This window comes from Pimephales promelas, chromosome 17 (genome assembly GCF_988280905.1).
Source record: "Pimephales promelas chromosome 17, fPimPro1.hap1.1, whole genome shotgun sequence".
NCBI lineage: Eukaryota > Metazoa > Chordata > Actinopteri > Cypriniformes > Leuciscidae > Pimephales > Pimephales promelas.
In genome coordinates this window covers 26,133,317-26,154,365 of record NC_142785.1, presented here as the reverse complement: position 1 = coordinate 26,154,365, position 21,049 = coordinate 26,133,317, and the positions used below count along the sequence as shown (strand labels likewise).

The 21,049-nt window shown below is 37.9% G+C and overlaps 1 protein-coding gene across 1 annotated transcript; it reads left to right on the top strand.

Moving 5' to 3' along the window:
* The first annotated feature begins 753 nt into the window (after positions 1-753).
* On the top strand, positions 754-20,030 carry timp2a (TIMP metallopeptidase inhibitor 2a). The gene is made up of 5 exons (XM_039665149.2): positions 754-1,148; positions 17,445-17,545; positions 17,639-17,750; positions 18,618-18,742; positions 19,566-20,030. Exons 1-5 carry the CDS (start codon positions 1,031-1,033, stop codon positions 19,761-19,763), a joined length of 654 nt encoding a protein of 217 aa, XP_039521083.1. The 5' UTR covers positions 754-1,030; the 3' UTR covers positions 19,764-20,030.
* Positions 20,031-21,049: the final 1,019 nt, after the last annotated feature.

Sequence of the window (21,049 nt, the reverse complement as noted above, 5' to 3'; positions counted from 1 at the left end):
GTTTTTCAAAGCAACATTGGACTGGATCACCCTGATCCAGATACACAGTTTTCAAGATTACCAAATCCGGATTACCAGTGCTCTAAATGGGACAACATATCACAATGTGGGCCACCAGCTATGTAAAGAACAGGTAGAAGAACCAACATGGGGTCACTGTAAGTGTTTCTTATTTTGAGACAAAACACAAATGGGGACAAGATAATTTTTTATTTCATTTTTACTTTACTACTGAATAGCTTAATTGTTAGTCTACTTTATCACTGTTACAACGGTTACACAAGTCAAGTGCAAAATATAAATAAAAGTATATAAATGATACAAATTTGACCAATTTTAAAGTGTTACTACATTTTCTTTCTGAAATCCACCTTGAAATCCTACCCCCTGTTGGGATCAGGATAATCCTGTTTTGTTTTTTTTAATCAAAGTTATCCAAATCCCACTGACAAGTTTTGAACAACACAAACTAAAGGTTTGATCCAGATTAAAACTAGGATTGGATTCCCTGATCTAATCTGATTTCAGATTCCTTCTTTCCCGTTTGAACAACCCATTTTCAAGATCTGATCCAATCCGATATATAATATAGGCTAATTTAGTCTAGATTTGTTCAATGTGTTTATCTATACAAAAACGCCGTCCTGACAGAAAGAGTGAAAGAAATCTTTTGAGGACCTTCATCGTGAAGCGCCCACCTCTGGTTGAATCTGGTTTGAAAGGGAGGAGTCCACGCGCAGTATTAAGGCATGAACCTGGTCTCTCCACGAGAACACACCCATAGAAGGCAGTGGAAAAGAAAGAAGCCTGGAAAGACCATTAGACAGAGCAGCAGTGCACTTCCTTTATTACCAACAAGCCCTTTCGGAATTTAACAGCAATAGTCATACTAAAACTCAGCGTGTGGGCATCTTGAACGGCGGTGGACATTGTACTTTTCGGCTGTGTGAGGGACTGGATCTTTGTTGTCACTGCAGAAGATCGTCTACCTGCCTCTATATTTGCTGTCAGATATTAAAGTGAAGCAAAGATGAAGAGCTGTATTGGCACACTTGTGGTGCTGGTACTGTTTCGGTTGGGAGAGATCGCAGAAGCGTGCAGTTGTTCCCCCGTTCATCCTCAACAGGCGTTCTGCAATGCTGATGTTGGTAAGTGCGTGTCAACAACCTAAACGGTTCTACGTCACAATGCAAAATTGATCAGCATTAAAGTTAAGACGTCTTTACACCGCAAAGCATGCACGTATATTGTTTAATACTGCATAAAAGCGAAATAATTAAGAAGATAGAAACCTGAGACTATTCATGATTAATGAAATATATTCTCTATGACAACAAAGTTCTCTCTGCTCTGATGCTGCTTTATTGATGAATGAGTACCTTTACGCTCACAAAAAATTCCAACTCTGATTCACCTCTGACCTTAGTATCAGAGGAAGCTCCACTTTACTTTTGTGTGAATGAAATTCAGCTTCAGAATTATATTGAAAAAATGTACTTATATTGTCATTTTTTACATTAGAATTCTTTATAATACAGATATTTATATTTTCATAATTTTAGTTATATTCACAATTTCATAATATAAAATAATTCCTGTGTAAGTGCATTCATGCTGTCTCTGTGCAGCCTCTGCTTCTGAAATGCACTGAATCAGTGTATGCACATTCATCTATGTGAGGTTTTGGGTTGTGAAAATTTAAAAAAAAAAAAAAAGTACTATCCTTTTTTGGGGTATTTGTATCTGGATGTGTTTTTCATCTCATCAGTGTTTTTTTAGGGCCTGAGCACAGATGGTGCGAGGACCCTTGGAATTGGTCCATTTATTATTATTCCATCGTATGCTTCTGTTCTATTATTTAGTGCCCAGGATAACAGTAGATATAGTGTATTGTCTGTTATCTTCAGCACACACAGTCCTGGAGCTTGAGCTGAATGACGTTCTGAGGCCTGTTTACATCTATTTATATCGGGCTTCTCAATTTCATTCCTCAAATACAACTCATTATGTCTGAGTTTCACAAAAAGCTCTCAGCTGACCGGAATACACAGAGCCAAAACATTTAGGATAGAAACTAAGAACGACTCTGTCTGTTGCATGGGAAAATGATGGTGAGATGTTGTTTTGCAGAACAACAATTGTGGAGGTGACACTGATGTCTGCTGGTAAAAGATTGAATCCCGAACAGCATGATACATTCACACCATTCTCATTGACCTGTAGATTTACACTGATTCACTGTCAAACCTCCAAATCATCTGCTCTTATAGTGTGTATGTATTTTTTTTTTATATATAAAAATGTCTAGAAATATTTTACAACAAAACATCTACTCTTACATTTGTGATAACTATGGAAAACTTCACAACTCATGTGACTATCTGAAAATATTATTATTTTCAGCCCATTTTAACTGATACTTCCAACCACATCCATGTCAGTCAGCTAGATAGCTTACATCACACGATGGCACAGGTTTACGTTTGCAAATCTTATATCAAATAACTTGGGATTTTCTCAGTGACTCCATAGACGAACCATTTTTGGTTCCCCAAAGAACCTTTCAGTGAACGTTGAATCTAAAAATCTTTTTCCACTATAAAGAAAACTAAGCGTATTAAACTTTTGCTGTATGTAGATGTTAAAGGTTCTTTATAGATGCTATTATGAAGTACCTTTATTTTTTTAAATTGTAGGGTAAGAGACTGGTGCAAAACTCTCTCACACTGACTCTGGTCCATCCTATTGTTTTGCCCTGACTAGTGTGTCACTTAGTGAACACATTTAGATATTTTTGTCTTCAATAATAATAAAGATGAACCATTGAGGAAGAGAATGAATTATAGAAAAGAGAAATGGAGGACAGGAGTGCTACTGACTAAGGGCTTGATTTCCTGTGCAACTGGTCTCTATCCATATTTCTCTCCGATGGAGAGAGCTGAGACATAAAAAATTGCAAGAATGTTTTGGATCCCACTGGGGCTTTCCCTCCCAGTTCATGCTTAATTCAAGAATTGTCCAGAGATGATTATCTAGGTGTGCCCGCCACTGGAACACAACCCAAGCCCTGTCTTATGCTGCTAATAGAAGATAAGACAAATGTACACTCTTAAAGTGCTTTCAGGGGCTTACAGTTTGATTTGAACCTGCAGAAACCATCGGAGAGCATGCATCCGACATCTGGCCGAAAGATGAGGAAAAAGCAATGAAAGTCAAGGACCTTTAAGAAATATGCATGGCATTCTTCAAACAGTGAGAAAAGTGCACTCTTTGGCTGCACTGCACGCCCTTGCCTCAGCTCACTGGCTTTGAACCAGTGCTTCTTGGATCAAGGGAGAAGGATTTTTTCCATCTATTTGTGAAAAGTTAACTTTAGTGGCTGTTTCGTGAGGCTTGCGCCTTTCCTGACTTGCAGTGGAAATGAACAGGCTATTATCCGGAAATGAATTTAGTGCTCGTATTTCATGATGGAACGGCTTAACTGCATATTAATAAAATAACCAAAATGCAGTCATTTGCCCTTTGCGGTCTTGTAAGTGTTTTTGCCTGTGTTCTTTTTGAATTTGTACTTGGTGTTAATAAGGTTTCTACGTGTACAAAATCTTAGCTTTAGTCATGTGCGTCCAGTCTTCTGTTCTGACACAGCCCCATTATTTACCTAGCAGTTCTCTGTTATTGAGTCATAGACGAGCACAACATGCTTTTAGAGAGTCTGAACAGTGACAGGATTGTCTCAGGATTGAAAACTGTAACATGAGCTGCATGTGCCACTAGATTTTCCCCCTTGAGCTTTTAAAGTCTGTTGTCCAGAATGCATTCCAAAGCTCAAAATATTTGTTTGCCTGCATAACCACTGAAAAAGAGAGTAGGAATGAATCGAATTTATTTTTCTTAGCAGCCAGCAGAACCTGTGAGAAGTCAACATGAAATCTAAATCAACCCTCTCAAATGTTTTAGTGCACATTCCTGATCTTATTGTGAATGATTTTTGTGATTCAAAATAAAACTGTTTTCATAGTTACTGATGGATAGAATCTAGCCTTGACTACACTGAATATTAGGGGTGCATCAATATTACAAATATAGATACAGATAAGCCAATAATTATGTTCATGCCATGGCCAACAACAGGGTCGATATTGAAATGCTATACTATTTTGTCTAATTAAACTATATATAAAATACTAAACTTAAATCAGTCATTTTAAATACCACAAGTGAATTTAGGCATCACAACATTACAATGTATGAAAAATCTATATACATTTGAGATTGGCTAAAGATTAACTTTAAGTAAGAATTAGAAGATGGCTAAGGTGATCTAAAAAGAGTAAATGAATTAAATATCTAATGAAAATCTAAATAAACTGATAGCTAATATGGTCCTGAGGTCCTGTTTTACATGAAAATGTAAATTTATGCAGATAAAATGGGTTACAATTCTTGCTGACTCTACAGGCTCTGAGGATTTAAACCGCCCCTTATTCTTTGGTGTACCGATGGTTGTTTATACTGAATAAACTGAAGGCACAATTATATTGGTCAACTGGTCAAAATATTTATCTGTTCAAATGCACTCAGGCTGGAATCAAAGTCTGATTCTTTTTGGCAAACTGTCTAGTGACAAGCCTGGTTTCATGTCAAGGGTGTATAGACTGTTAGGGTCAGAAGGGTCAGAGAGCGGGCCGGGGTGTGGTGCTGAACATTCCTGAATACAGAAGGGGTGAGGATTCCTTTGGTGGAGGGTGAGGAATTACCCGTGGAGGATGCCAAATGTACAAACATTTCTCACAGGTAGCCCTTTGAAAAGGTTTAGTGTAGGACCAAAGGTTTATTTTTTTGACTGTATTACTTGAACTCACTAAAACAATGGCGGTCATTCATGTAGAGTAACAAGGAAACAATAATGTAAAGGAGCAGAGAGACTAACATTGCATCTGAAATCATATACTACAATACAAATACATACAAATCTTAATCTGCCATGTTGTTACTGTTACATACCACTGCCATTCATAAAAAGCCTCTCCCGTGGGTTCATGGGATATTGAAGTGCCCATCGAATGCACACTTCAGAATCACGGAAGTAGTAGGTCATCCATGTACTTTTCGCCAGGTACTATGTATTCGGACTAGAACATAAAACATAAAAAATTGTTTATACAATACTTGTGCACGATTAACCACAATGAAACCGCACACAATAAATAGTTATTCAAATATTTTAACTTTGACGCTCAGGTAAATTACATGATATTTTGTTTAGCTGTCTCAGAAAATACATTCCTAAAATTAGAAGAAACGTGACTAAGATCAATTTCAAAATGAAAGGCACGAAAACACAAATGTGAAACAAAATCAAAAAACGATACAACATTCTGGCATGGTTCTTCCGAACAAACATTATTGCAGTAACGTTTATAATGTGTTTGTTCAAAAAGTAATCTGGCCTTCAATAATGTTCTTAAAACGTTAGCACAAAAACATTATTAATACATCGTTCATGGAAAAAAACGTTTTAGTTAACATTAATGCGAAAGTTTTTATATTGAATTTTTATTGAAATTTTATGTTGAATTCTAATATTGAATTTGCGGGTTTCGTAACTATAAAAAATTATAACAAATAAAGGCTTGAAATATCTCACTTTGCATGTAATGAGATTCCGTCTTTAAGTTCAATTACTCAAATAAATGAATTTTTGAACGATATTCAAATTTTTCGAGTTTCACCTGTATAAACATGTGTGTCAGTACAGATTCAATGATGTGTCCCAAGAGAACAGGGTTATTAACTTGCTTATGCAATTTAAACACATCTTGTTCTCAACTAGAAAATTGCTGCTTTGATGTCATAACCAAACCAATCAGTTCCACCTGCTATCAAGATATCTGATCATGTCTGGAAACAGTCTTCATCTTCCATGGCTCAGTGAAATACGATAGAGCTCATTGCCACATTTAATAGTCCCAGACATAAGCAATAAACACAAGAACTCATACTGCTTTTCTTTGAGTTTACTAAAGGTAAAACAGCATTTGAGTGTTGTTTATGTCCAAGCCAAGCACTTGTTTCTCTAGGCCATAAAGAAAGTAAAGAGCAGCTATCAAAAACAGATAGTTAGTTAGCTAAAAATATTTAAATATGTAAGTCAGTTCCAGGAAATCTTCAACCTCCCACATCCCACGAGCATGATATGCTCATTGCAATCACCTTGTGCGTACCTGAACCTCATATTTTGGGTCACACACAGCATGCTGCAGTTTACGTCAGATTGTCGTGAGGATGTGACTTTTGAAAGCTTCATGTCAGGCGATCTTCCCTCTTATGTGGTTGCTCCTCCTCACAGCAAATGCTGGAAATTTCTGACAAAAAAACATCCAAATGTGAAATCTTTCCCCATATGTATTTTGATAAAATGGGAAATGAATTGCATTTAAATGCAGTCAGCAAACCTCACACAGCCACATCCTGCCATGCCCGCTCTGCCTGTTTATATACCCAGGCCTGAAGCAGTGGGCAGCATCCAACCATCAGTTGTCCAATTCGGAGCTTTTCCATGTTGGTAAACCTCAGAGTCTTAGATCATTTGCACTGGCTTTCTTGTACAAGCAACAATTGTGATGATGCATGTGAATCCCAACAAATGCTGTGTGTACCCCTTATCTGACACACTCGGTTCAAGATGTACAAACGCCATTTCCAGAAAAGTCGGGACATTTTGTAAAATGCAATAAATCAAGAATCTGTTATTTGTTAGTTGGTTAGTTCACCCAAAAATTAAAATTATGTCATTAATGACTCACCCGTCCCAAGCCCATCTTCGCAACACAGTTTAAGATATTTTAGATTTAGTCCGAGAGTTTTCTGTCCCTCCATTGAAAATGTATGTACGGTATACTGTCCTTGTCCAGAAAGGAAATAAAGACATCATCAAAGTAGTCCCTGTGACATCAGTGGGTTACTTGGAATGTTTTGAAGCATTGAAAATACATTTCGGTCCAAAAATAACTAAAACTACGACTTTATTCAGTATTGTATTGTCTTCCTGGTTCTGTTGTCGAGCCACAAGCAGACCTGGCATCAGGGCCTTTTGCATCGGAGGAACCTTTAGTTTACATAGTTCAGAACTATTGACGGAAGAACTATTTTGGCGTGTTCGCACCGCAGGAACTAGAAATGATTTTAGTTCTAGAAACTCCTTTTGGAGGAACTAATTTACTTCTACTTCTTAGTAGTATCTACTCTAAGTTGCTCTATTTCAGAGTAGATCTAAACCAGCACTATAGAAACGTGACGTTAGTAAACGCTGGTTGGCCGAACGCATGCGAAACACCCAAGGTGGTTATCAGCCGGAAACTGAAGCTTCCCTTGGGGGCCACCATTGTAGCAGACCATCACCTGCTGTTAGCATTCCATTGACTCCCATTCATTTTGGCGTCACTTTGAGATCGAATAACTTTGGACGCCTCAGATGTAAAGACTCCATTTGTACATAATTTATTTCAAAAGAAACACGACATGTATAAAAGGCACCATTATTTTGTATCTTTGGAGAGAAAGGGAGAAATCATAAAGTTGATCTTGCTGCTCGTGGACAGCTCCTACTCGCGCTCTCCGTCTCTGCAAGATTCGGAAATGAATGATTCAGATTCTGCTTGGCACAGCTACTAGAAGACTTAAAACTGTCAGACAGGTTGCTCACGTCACATCTACAGTACATCGTCAACCTCGGTATGCTCAGCCATCAGGAAGTGAGTGCTTCTAATTGGCTTCACTTTCCTCCGTTGAAATCTATGGGGTCGCTGTGTCCATTTATTTACTGTCTATGGAAACACAAGCAAAAAAAAAGGCTGAGTAAACACACAGATTGTAGCCTATATATTTACTCCAGAAACATATATATACTCTACGAACATGGAAAACAACAACAAGCGCGGCTTACGTCACCTCAGAGTTCCTACTAGCGGTGCGAATGCAACCAGGAAAACGTTCCTGTGGTAACCATTAGTTCTCGGGGAACCCCCCTGGTGACTAGTTCCTAGAACCATCCCATGCGAAAGACCATATTTGTCTTGCTTCCCTGGAAAAATGTCATCTTGATGGATGTTTATGTCTCTGTACAATCCAAATGTATGCCTCCATGTCAGTGGTACAATGGAACCACACAAATGCAAGTCACCTATACCGTTTGCTGATGGACCCCCATACCATGACAAATGTTTGCTTTTGCACCTGTCGCTGATGAAAGTCTGGATGGCCCCTTTCATCTTTGGCACTGAGAACTCGATGTCCATATTTTCCAAAAACAAGCTGAGACATGGACTCATCTGACCACTGCACACACTTCCACTGTGTTTTAGACCATCTGAGATGAGCTTGGGCCCAGTGAACTCGGCTTTTACTTTTCTACTTATAAATATGAGTTCCATGGTGGAGTGTCTGTTTTTGTTTTGTTCTGTGCATGTGACTCCGCCCACTGCCCATTTTTACCCAATAGTATTTTGATACTCCGGGTTGGCACAAACAATCCAAAGTGTATTGTGTCAATTGTGCTCGTTCCTGTTGTGTGTCCTCAATCTGGCAACCCGCTTGAGCAACTACTCTCCAATAGTTTGTCTTCAGTACACAGTTTAATATTACCACTGCACCTTTTAGTTCATGGAGGTCTTTCCTAACAAGCTGGTGACCTGAAATATGCACAGTGTGGATGAATGGTCATGTGACATGCTTTTTCGGCAGTGTAGTGTAGACGTAGATATTTCTGAAATGCCAGTATGGACAAGGATGGTTTTAATTTTAAAACGCTGTGTTAGCCTACATAACGTGGACATAGCCAAAGTAGACAAAAAAAAACAAAACAAAAAAAAAAGCAGAAAGAGCTTTGGTGATAACCAAGGTGAATATTTAATTACTAGAATAGCAGTTTCTAACTAGAAATGGCATCAAAAGTGGAAAACAATGTTATATATATATTCAGGATTTTCAGCTGTGGATTTAAACTTTTTTTTTTTTAAATAAATGAATAAATAAATCCAAAATCTTCTAGAGGAGCATATGCCATCGCTTAACAACCACAGAGCTCCTAGAAGGTTTATACAATATCGTTAAAAAGCAGTTCCTATATGGAGAAAATGAATGGGATTTTAACTTCCGGAACCCAACTGTTGTTCTCTATTACGGTGAGGAATTGTGTCAGGAGGAGTTCAAAAAGAAAGAAATGAGTTCAAAGGAACCACAGGCAGAGAGTATGCAGAGTGGAAGGAGAACAGCTCCATTCTCCTGTTCAGTTTTTACCCCTGTGGTGTAAGAGATCCAGTTTACACAATTACTTGCCATGTGGTCGTTCCATATTCATTTAGTTTAAATGTTTTGTAAAGCATATTTTCCTTCTCAGTGGAACTTTTGTTAATTATTATAATGTAAAGCTTGGTAAGCAGTTCACAATTAGCGTATTATTTAAATTTATGTTGCGTGCTTGGAAGAACATAGAGGAAAAAAACATCTTAATCGGATTGCTGCAAAACATTTAGTTCCTTGCAGCCCATTCTCACCCCCAAGGCGTCACTTAACTGACGCCTTGGGAAGCATTTGGACATGCTTCAATATCTGACGCTTTAGGCGCCCTTTAGCGTCAGTAAGATGACGCCCTAGGATCGCGTGTACCCTACCCCCACCCCACACCTAAACCTAACCGCGTCCTCTAACAGACGCTTTCCTTTAGCGTCAGTTAGATGACGCCGTAGGATCGCGTCATGTAAGTGACGCTAAAGGGCGCCTAAAACGTCAAATATTGAAGCATGGTCAAAGGTGACGCCTTGGGGTGAGAATGCGTTGATATATATATATATATATATATATATATATATATATATATGTAATATTTTTATATTATAATGTTTAATTTTCTGTATTTTAGGGAATTTTTTGAGGTCTGTCTTTAGTTTTAGTTTTAGTTTTTTTTTTTTAACCAGAATATATTCTGGTCGTCATGGCCTTCAGTAAAGTCAGTGAATGTTGTCTGTAAAGGTAGGAGTGGAAGAGGAGTTGGGGACTTTTGGTGTAGTGGTCTGGGCTCCGAGCTGCTGGTCATGATTGCTAAAAGCTGTGCAGGCATACGGAAACTCAGGATGTGGCTAGTATTTGTGGTGGGTATGTTTTCATGGAAACTATGACATTTTGATTATGATATGTGCATATGTAAGAGTGTGTAAGTCATCTATGGATGGAGCAGGCGTTGTGGGATATGCATGATTATCGGGCAACAGGAATGTGGGTCAGGCAGGAAAAATGAAGAAGTGAGAATAAAGCTGAAGAACATCACTCCGTTTGAACTGTGAGATATAATTACCTTCTGATCCTGAACCTTATTTGATCACAATAAAAAATGAAATTTTGATAAACACAATGGGAACAACTGATTACAAGAGCTGACTCAGAGAACCTACCTTTCACCGTTCATTGAATAAATATTGCCAATATATTTTATAGGATAAACATCATTAGAACAAAAACATCAGACTGACCTGATATAAAAGATCTAGAGAAGCTCTGAAGTTTTAGATGAAATTGGAGTAGTCACACTATATCTGAGGGTGTTTATATTATATAGAGAGAGTATTAGTAGACTGTGCTTAATGTCTGCTAACACTTTATTTTTATGCTCCCAAACAGACAATGTACTATTGATTTATGTAAACTTACTCTACTAACCAACTCTACCCTACAGTCTACTAATACTCAACTAATACACAAATGAGAATTAGTTGGCATGTAGTTGCAACATTACTTATAGTCAACAGAATGTCCAAAGGGGACCATCAAAATAAAGTGTTACCAGAAAGCCATATAGTTTTGAATAACAGAAGCAAACAATGACAGAATTTTCATTTTAAACAATACTATCTCTTGATGCACTTTAAAAATTGCTGGGTTGTTTTAACCCAACTTTGGGTCAAATATGGACGAACCCAGCCATTGGGTTACATTTTTAAATGACATTTTTAACCCAACATTTGGGTTTGTCCATATTTGCCCCAAAGGTGGGTTAAAACAACCCAGCATTTTTAGAGTGTGTAGGTTCTCAACTACGACTCTTCTACATGTGACATTTAAAATAGCCAAGTGAAAAATTTGATTGATTTCTATTGGATTAGCAGATGGCCCTTTTGGGTTAGCCACACCCCTGGGTGCTCCTCACCAGTCTCATGATGTTGATAACAGAATGCTCTCTCGATGAGTGACGTCTTCAGAGTCGGGCAGTTGCCACTGTGTTTCTGCTCCTCACTGCAGGATGCTCCCAGAATCCTATGGGGACTTGCTTGATTACTTCACCAGGAGAAGCGAGACCTCCTTGCCCTCAAAACGCTTTTAGGCATCTGGAACTTTAGGTCCAAAACAGCTCTTAGCTTGGCCTACTTTAACAATGGAACAACAAAAAAATTGGTTTTAGAATAAGACAACTGATTTTTAATTCTGGCACGGTGTTAGCGTGCCCTATAGCTCAGGTTCCCCGGATAAACAGAAGAAGCCTTGACGTACACAGAAAAGCATGCAACTTGGATAGGAGGAGGGAAGGGGCTATCGTTAAATTTAAGAGCAATGAACCCTTCATATTTGCGTCTATTCCAGCCCATAAAATGAACCCATGGGTGTATAATAATGGCTGTAAGTGTGTGTGTATGTGTGTCCGTTTTCCTTTTTCTAGTAATTTTATGTCCCTGCATCCTATATCCCTGGGCTCATATTTTCCATGGTGAGCAAGTGGCTTAAAAACTGCAACAGTTACACTTTGTGTGTTTTTCCATTTCTATCTCGGACTGTCCTGTGATATCATTAATCTATTTTTCATCCTCACATTTGAAGGAGAAGTTCTGTCATCATTTACTCACCCTCATGTCTTTTCAAAACACATTTGATTTAGAATTTTTTTCACATAAGCCAAAAATAATTTTTCTGTCTTTTCTCAGTCTAGAAAGCTCCAAATTCAAAAATAATTTCACATTTCTTCTACAAAAATTATTCATTTTAAATACACATCTTTCCAAAGGTGGAATGACCATCGAAATATAAGTAACTTTGCAGCTATGTGTAAGTGTAAACTAAACTAAAACACTTTATTTTGATGCTCGTCCAAAAGACATTCTACTGAGTAGAAGTAACTTTGCAACTCATTCTACTAACCAGAACACTAACACATACCCCTAAAAAGTCTAGTCTACGAACAGTTGACATGTAGTAGCAAAGTTACTTATAGTACTGTAAGTAGAATGTCTAAAGTGGAGCATCGAAATAAAGAGTAAACCAAAAGTCAAATGAGATTGGAACAACATGAGGGTGAGTAAATGATGACAGATTTTTCAATTTTGTGTGAACTATCCCTTTAACCTCAATTAGCCCTGAGAGTTTAAGCAGCGAGTCTAATTCAACTTGTAAAATCCAGTTTGTCTCATAAACTGTGCTCCATTTGTATAAGTAGTTTTGCAGAAATGTTCCTGAGCATACCTCAATTAAAACAAGCTGTCCTAACAAAATGAGCAGATCCAAACAGCTGGCAAAGCAGATCGATGCTACGGAAAGACTGTCTGTTTATGAAAGGACGGGGTGGGGTTAAGGAGGAGCAGCCCTGGCTAATATGTTAATGCTTCAGACCTCTTTGAATATGTTTTTTCACGAGCAGAGGAGGTTATTGCTTTGGGTAGGCCGTAACTTCAGCGGCTGTAATTGGAGGTTGGCTTTACAAGACAGCTGCTGCTGATGAAGGCCTACTTGAGAAGCTGTCTCAATTCATTTTCATCTGTGGCTGATTAACATGAAACTGTGCGCAGTAAATCTTTTCTCCTTTTTTAGAGCTGTTTTTGTTTTTCCTGGGTTCAGCTTTCAGACACTCATAAGGTCTCTTTGGGCGTATTTCCAATCACTGAACAGGAGTAGGATTGCCATTTGCTCAAAAATGGGTCGCTGATTCACTTCCGTTCTGAAAGAGATGCAGACTGTGGTGGGGGGTGGGGGGTGGGGGGGGGAGTGAATAATAAAACGCAGAATATCACAAATTAATGGGCTTTACTGTACCTTTTAAAAGGGAGATGAAAATTCTTAATGTATCTTTTGTTACTGATGACATCAATGATGTATGCCCAATCAAACTTTTTAAATCACTCAAAAAACTTTTCTTGGTTCTTTGATGAACATAAATTAGACTTTTTGTAACAGTCTGGTAAAAAAAAAAAGTCTTTACTGTAAATTTTGATCAAATTCACACATCCTTGCCGAATACAAAAAGATCTACCCAAACTTTAGAATTTTAGTGTACACCATTTAAAAATTTTGTTCAGTTTAATGGAAATGTGTCATATATTTGAAAGGTTTAAATAAAAAAAGAGACTCTTCAGTATCTCTGCTTCTGTAAAAATACCCACATAGGCTATGTTGTGTTTTGGATGCTGGCATCCCCACCAGGCTTCTTAAAGGGATAGTTCACTTGTTGGTATGTTTTAGCTTACCTCAACGGCATGTAGTTGTCTTTGTTTCCGCAGTAGTTTCAATTTTGATATTTTTAGGTCAAACTGTTTTTGTCTGTCAGTCATACAATGCAGGTCTATGGTCACCACCTCCAAATTAGTCCAAATTAAACGTGATTTAATGACTCATAATGTTAGTAGACATTGATGGAAAACACGAAACGAGCGGTTTGTGTGAGAAAATGAACAGTATTTATATCGTTTTTACCTCTTGTAACCACAGCCACAAAGCGCCCGCGCCCTCAGATCACTTGGACGTGGCTGTGGTTACAAGAGGTAAAAACAATATAAATACTGTTTCAGTAAAAATTCATTTCAAAGTGAACTATCCCTTTAACCAGCTTCTTAACGATCTTAACCGACAAGACTGACTTCATCAGTAAGTTTTGATGGTAAACAGCATAGTTATGATTGTCCACCAAACCTGCAATGACTTGCATAACAGACCAATTCATGCTGGTCTAAGCTGGTCTTTCCAGCAGGGTTGGTAGAAGCCAACGGGGGCAGGTTGCACTGAAAAAAATAATATGCTTTATCTAATCAATAAAATTGTGGCAACATATTATAAGCAATATTATTAATTAAACTGTACAAATTAGAATTAATTAGAATGTTAATTTGATTAACTATTACTCAATTCTAATTTGTTCAATTTAATAAATAATATTGCTTGTAATCTGTTGCCACAATTTTATTGATTAGATTAAACATATTCATTTTTACAGTGTGTGTGTGACATTCCCTTCATCCAAGAAAGTTTTGAACAATAGAAAATAAAACGCATTAAGTATGGGTTTGGTTCTGCATTGGGTCATCTCTTATTTTTAATTAACTTTAGAGAACAATTCCAGTAGACCATGCATCAATAAAGGGTAAGAGAGCTCTGTGAAGTCGGTTGATTTTGTGCAATGGGCATCTGACTTTCACACGAAATACCCTAGAAACTTAAAATATCTGTTCCCCTTTTTTGATCTTGCCAGAGGCACTGCCAACACAAATAAATGCTGCATATTGACACTGTTCCTCATTTTAGGTCACCAAATGGATACACTGTGGTTATTTTTGGATGAATATATCGCAAAAAGTGTGACTTCCAGTATATTTCTGGACAATTTAATAAACAGTTTGCCGAGCAGCGAAGTGATCAACTCGTTTACTGAGACAAGTTTAGCCTTGAGGTGGACATTAGCCTGTAATTGCTTCCTCGTTGGTTTCCTAGGCAAATGTAGACAAGACCAACAGATAAACAACAACAACAACTTCATTTTATAGCGATAGCTCATAAGCAGTTCATTTCACAGCCCATTGGTGAAGTGTGTTTCGTATTTGGATTAAATTGAATTTAGATATGTCATGTAAATCATGGAATTATGAATAATATTATCACAAAACCTAAATAGAATACATTAAACATAAAATCAATAATATACAAGGGTTTCCACTAACATTTAACAACTAGTAAGTGTCTAAATAGAATATATTGTTTTTGCTTGAAGTCTGTGTATGTGCTATATTTCTTTCAAATAAATGGTACTTGGTTTAATAGTTTGTGATATTACACTGCTCTCTAGAATACTTGAATGTAATTGGTCAAAAAAAAAAATCACAGCATTCTGAAGTCAGATATATTTGTATAATGACAACTGAACTGACCATTGTCCAAGGCAACCAATATCGTTTACTATGGTAGTTAAATAGTCATTAATGCTATAATTATTATTTCTTGTCCATTTATGTTAAGTGGGAAAATGCATATTCATCTGGTTGACCTCATTAATGACAGAAATCATAAAGCCCATTCATGCAAGGACGATAGATAAAAATAAAGATATAGTTTTAAAAAAAAAAAGTCCACATCACAACAACTATAAGATAAAGGCCCAGAGGAACGATATCATTGTAATCACTTTTAATGTGATTTTTTTTTTCAGCTGATGAATAACAAAAACATAGAAAGCCAATCAGAATCCACCCTGCTTTAAATGGCTAGAGGATTTAAAGTGGCAGACGACAAAACTGCAGCTCGCACTTATTACAAACAGAACATATCATGCATTGGTGTGTATGCTAATAGAGTTATTGTTATAGTTATCACTGTAAAAAATATTTTTAAGATTTTTTATCACAACATATTTTTTTTTGTCAAATCAACTTTATAATAATTTATTTAGTTGAGATAACTTATTATTTTGAGTTTCTGAAGGTTAAATTAATCTCCTTCATTGTATTAACTGACTTTTTCCAGTTCAATGAACTTAAAATTTTAAGACAACCCAGGTTACTTACTTTTTTAAGTTAAACCAACAATATTTTTTTACAGTGTAGTAATCATAACATTTTCTTTTGTCAAATCAACTTAAATAATTGATTTAGTTCAGATAACATATAATTCTGAGTTTCTGATGGTTAAATTAATCTCCTTCATTGTATTAACTCACTTTTTCCAGTTCAATGAACTTAAAATTTTAAGGCAACCAGGTTACTTACTTTTTTAAGTTAAACCATCAATATTTTTTTACAGTGTGGTGTGTATGGGGCTTAAATCTATAAATCCATCTATAGACCTCTCCTTGAAATCTCAGTAGGCCTACATTAAACGGATGAAATATCTGTAAAATAGAAATTATTACAGCTTATCGCAAACAATAAGGCATGAATTCATTGTTTAAAAATGTGCTTCACTAGTTTAAGCAGCTAACTGTGATGCACAGTTTATGTTAGAAGGTTTTGCAGCTCTGTTTACACTAAAGCTGTGTGTATGAAGAGGACAGGGAAGAAGTTTAGGGAAAGTAAAGGGCTTTCGTGTGGTACTGGTTGAGATGCTTATTTTTGTCCCCTTAACTTCCATGCTATGTTTCCATGCAGAACTTCAGAGAAAAAATAACAGCCATCTAAAAATGATTAAGGAAAATAAGGGTGAGTATAAAAGGCAAGAGATTGAATGAGTCAGCGCAAGGTTGTCATGTGTCAGCTTCTCTAGGAGAGGCGTCTCTGCCGCATGTTAGCTGACCTGACAAAGAGAGCTACAGAAAAGCTGGACAGCTGCAAACGCTCAACTTGCAGGAAATGGGATTTGGGTTTGGGGGCATGACTCTCTTTATATGAGAGTGATCGCTCCATGGTGTTTAGACAAGGCCTCAGATGAGAGGTGGCATGGAGAAAGTACAGTACAAGAGTCATGTGCCTTTTCATCATTTCATGATGATGCTACAGAATCTCTACAGGCCGTTTTCTGTCGCTTGTATATTCTACCGAGTCCAAGTAGCGGTGGAAAAACATTGAGAAGATTCCACATTCACAAAATGATTCTTTGGCTGAACTTAATTTAGTTGTTGACAGTGGTTTCAAACTCTGGAAATGGGTTTTCTTAAAGGGATAGTTCACCCAAAAATGAAAATAGTCATCATCTACTCACCCTCATGTTCTTCCAAACCTCTATGAGTTCCTTTCTTCTGTTGAGCACAAAAGAATATAATACCAGACAATATTCAAGTTGTCCCAACTAAATTTAACATTTTATAGTTCACTTTGAAATGAATTTTTGATATGTTTTAGCTTACCTCAAGGGCATCCAAGATGTAGGTGTGTTTTTTAAATTTTGATATTTTTAGGTCAAACCGTTCTTGTCTGTCAATCATATAATGCAGGTCTATAGGGTCCACCTCAAAGAGCTTGCACCGAGAAGTCCAAATTAAACACGATTTAATGACTTGTAAATGCAAGTACACATTGATGACCTAAGACACAAAACGAGCTGTTACGAAAGCGGTAAAAACGATACTGTTAATTTTCTCACACAAACCGCTCGTTTCGTGTCTTAGTCCATTTTTTTTCATGAGAAGTTATCCTGTGCGTTTTGTCGCGAACAATCCATGCAATTATTAATTCATGAAATTAACCTTTTCATTAACATTTTCCCTGTAGTAATCAGGGCCAAGGTGGTTGGGAAAAAAGAGGTGGATTCTGGGAATGATATTTATGGGAACCCTATCAAGCGGATCCAATATGAAATCAAGCAGATCAAGGTAAGGGATGAAGATGGCAGCTGTCTTTCACATGTAACCTACAAAGAAAATGCCTTGCGCTGAATTAAAAGAAGACCTATTGTTCTCTTTCAGATGTTCAAAGGCCCAGACCAGCACATTGACGTGATCTTCACCGCACCCTCGTCTGCAGTGTGCGGGGTGACGAATTTGGACACTAACGGCAAAAAGGAGTACCTCATCTCAGGTAAAAGCTTGTTTTTCTCTGCAGCTCTTGTTTTTTGGTCAAATAAATGTGCAGTTTAATCACACAACGCTATTGGTTACAGCCTTCACAGCAAAGCACTTGCCAGTTGGCACATGCTCCACTCAAGGTGATCCTTTTTCAGACTGGACAGAAGTTTACAAACCGTGACTTAGTGATGTACAGAGTGCTGAATTTACAGCAGGGTTTCAATACTCTTCTCCTCTCTCTAATGAACTTGCTGAGTAGGCAACTCTGAAGGGAAAAAAAAAACACAGAATATAAAAGAACGTCAAAAGATGAACACCGACAACTTCTGGTTTCCCCATCTCGGATCATTCCAGCAGAGCCCAAATTACAGAGTTGACAAGGCAGAGGTCTGTGGAGGGTAGCAATTGCCTTTAAAGCTGAAGTTTTAGAGGAGGAGGGGAGGTAAAATAATGAGAGAGCTGATCCTGTAGTGCGGAGTAACTGCTGAGGTTGTGTTTTCAAGGCACACATTCTCTTCTCCACACAGAGCAGAAACTACCCAGGTTTCAGGTTGAACCAGAAGAGACTTAGAGACCTTTGAGCAAAAATAGAAGCCATTTTGAGGTTGTTTATGTCGTTGTACGTCCCCTCCCATTCTGTGAAGTCCGCGATCCAGTCAGGGTTCTCAAGCTTTTTTTAATGCAGTGTTTTTCACCAAATCTAGGTTTTGACTCTGCAATGACCTCCATAACGTGGGACAGCACAATAGATTACTAACAGGGGGTAAATGTCGCGACTTGTTATCGTGTTATTGTGTGCTGTTATTTTGTCTGTTCGGCCCATGACTATCAGATGTGTGAAGACGTTTCAGATTGTTTTGTCTGCACATTGTGTTTCCAGGCAAGGCGGAGGCCAACGGCAAGATGCACGTGACTCTGTGTGATCTCATCATGCCCTGGGAATCCATGAGTGCCACCCAGAAGAAGAGCCTCAGTCAGCGCTACCAGATGGGGTGTGACTGCAAGGCGAGTATTTTTCTCCTGTCGACACATACTAATCATTACTGTCAAACATGCTGTAAACCGGGGTTGTGTAATATTCAGAATTGGAAGATCTGGCTATGTTTCAATTCATGGCTTTAATCTGAATTGAATTGGTGAGCAACTTCTGAATGGATCCATCTATCTGTTCATCCATTGATCCAGCCTTTAAAGGGGTAATGAACGAGAAATCAAATTTTCCTTGAGCTTTTGACGTCTAAGAGGTCATCATATTATAAGAATATCCTTTAATTTCAGAACTGAAAACGTCCTCGTTAGTCCAATAAAAGCTTTAATCGACACCAGGCTCAGCAAAAGACTTGTTTTTCAAAGTGGGGAACTATGATGTCAAAAAGGATAAAGCACCACCCCCGCAGAAGAAGATCAACGCCTACTTCAACATGGCCGGTTTAGCCCCGCCCACCGATTCGCGCATTACACGCATAGATAAATAACATAGGCCTACCTCGTGATGACAAACCAGGTCGAGAGTGAAACTCATTATAATATGCAAAACTGTTATCCACTCACAGCAGTGGGCGTTTACTTCCTAGTCTTCAATGCGAGACGCCCATAAAAACCGAGCGTTTTTGAGCTAGCCTCAAAACTAGGGTAGAAAATAGCCTATTACTTATTCATTTTGATGTTTTTTTTAATGTAAAAACCAAGCGAACGTCATAAGCTGACCTCAGACTACAATATAAAAAATTTTTAAAAGCCAGTTTCTGACCCCTTTAAACAACTCAAAGCCAACCTAACATACTTAGTATCACACCCTGTTAACAAACATTGTTTTTGCTACACCCAGATCACGCGTTGTGCGACCTTCCCATGCGAGATCAACGCCCCAGAAGAGTGTCTGTGGACAGATTGGGTGACGGAGAAGATCATTCAGGGCCGCCAGTCCGACCACTACGCCTGCATCAAGAGAGGAGACGGCTCCTGCGCCTGGTACCGTGGAGTCGCGCCACCCAAGAAAGAGTTTCTGGACGTAGAAGACCCTTAAAGTATCTCTCTCGCCCTCTCCACATCACCCAATCTGAGATTCTTACAAATATCATAGATAAGGTGTAAGTTAATATCGACATAAAGACAAAACTTTACCAAATTGAAATTTAAACATCGTAAGGCTAGATTAGTGTACAGTCTTCATTAGATATCGCAACATGAGATAGAATGGAGCGAAAGTAATGACCCCCACCTAAGGCATCGTGTGAGGGACAATCTTTAAAACGAGAGCACTTTCTGCCCCCCCAAAAACAGCGCTTAGGTTTCTCTCTGCAAAAAAGGACTGAACAATATCCCAAAACTGCAGTCTCTCAGCTCATTTCGCATATTCAATTTCTGGCATTCTGGTCCAAATCCACCCGGGGTGGTAGTGAGAGTATTACTTTTGAAGGCAGTGTTAATTTCCCAAAGCCATGCCAATTGGTCCACTCAGACAAATGGTGAGGCTGGACTTCCCAGATAGTTCAAAGATGTGCAGGGACCTGGAAAGAACTCAAGACAGCTGGGGTTTGGGAAAAAAACAAAAAATTAAAGACCAAAGTCGATGTCGATAGACATGAATTTGTGATGGAAACAAAATTTTGCTGCTGACCAAATTATAGAATGTTGAACTGTTGTATATGAAGCTGTTCTTCACTTCACCTCCACTGCTTTTCATCATCCTTTCATGGTGCGTCCTTCATATATATATATATGAAAAATGAAGGAACAACAATGTTAACATCTATTATTCCGGCAATATACAATAAATTCCTTTAATTCGATTTTTTTATTCACATTTATGAATCAATCATCCCTAATGTTTTGTTAGTATGTTTGTTTACCTTTTTGAACCTTTAACTTGTCTCAAACACCTACAATGAGTCGTTTTATGCATTTATTCCTCCGTTAATAGTTCAGTGATGATACTATTTAAACTTGTTGCACTTTTTAAAGACAAAACCAAGAGGACTGTCTCCTCTTTTTTTGTAACTCTCATTTTCAATGCTTTCGTTCTTGTTTTGCAAATGCTTTAAGCATCAGTTATCTAAGATCCTAGTGAGCTCCCTTACCTTCTGTATTGTTGTTCTTTTACGTGTCATTAGATTATATACCCGAAGAGGTATGTAAGACTTTAGTTGCCATGGCAATGGGAAGACCCTTCGTTTTGCCCTAGAGTAAAACAAGGCTGATTGGATTGGCATGCAAAGACACAGGCCTATAGCATGCGTTGAGAAAGAGGAAGCAAAGAGCGAGGTTCCTTCCTTCTGTGATGTTAATAAACTCAGGAGTTTATTGGCAGCT

Coding starts and splice junctions, on each gene's coding strand:
- timp2a (XM_039665149.2), top strand. CDS start 1,031: ATGAAGAGCTGTATTGGCACACTTGTGGTGCTGGTACTGTTTCGGTTG. Junction 1,149..17,444: donor GTTCTGCAATGCTGATGTTG/GTAAGTGCGTGT, acceptor TTTTCCCTGTAG/TAATCAGGGCCAAGGTGGTT. Junction 18,743..19,565: donor AGATGGGGTGTGACTGCAAG/GCGAGTATTTTT, acceptor TGCTACACCCAG/ATCACGCGTTGTGCGACCTT.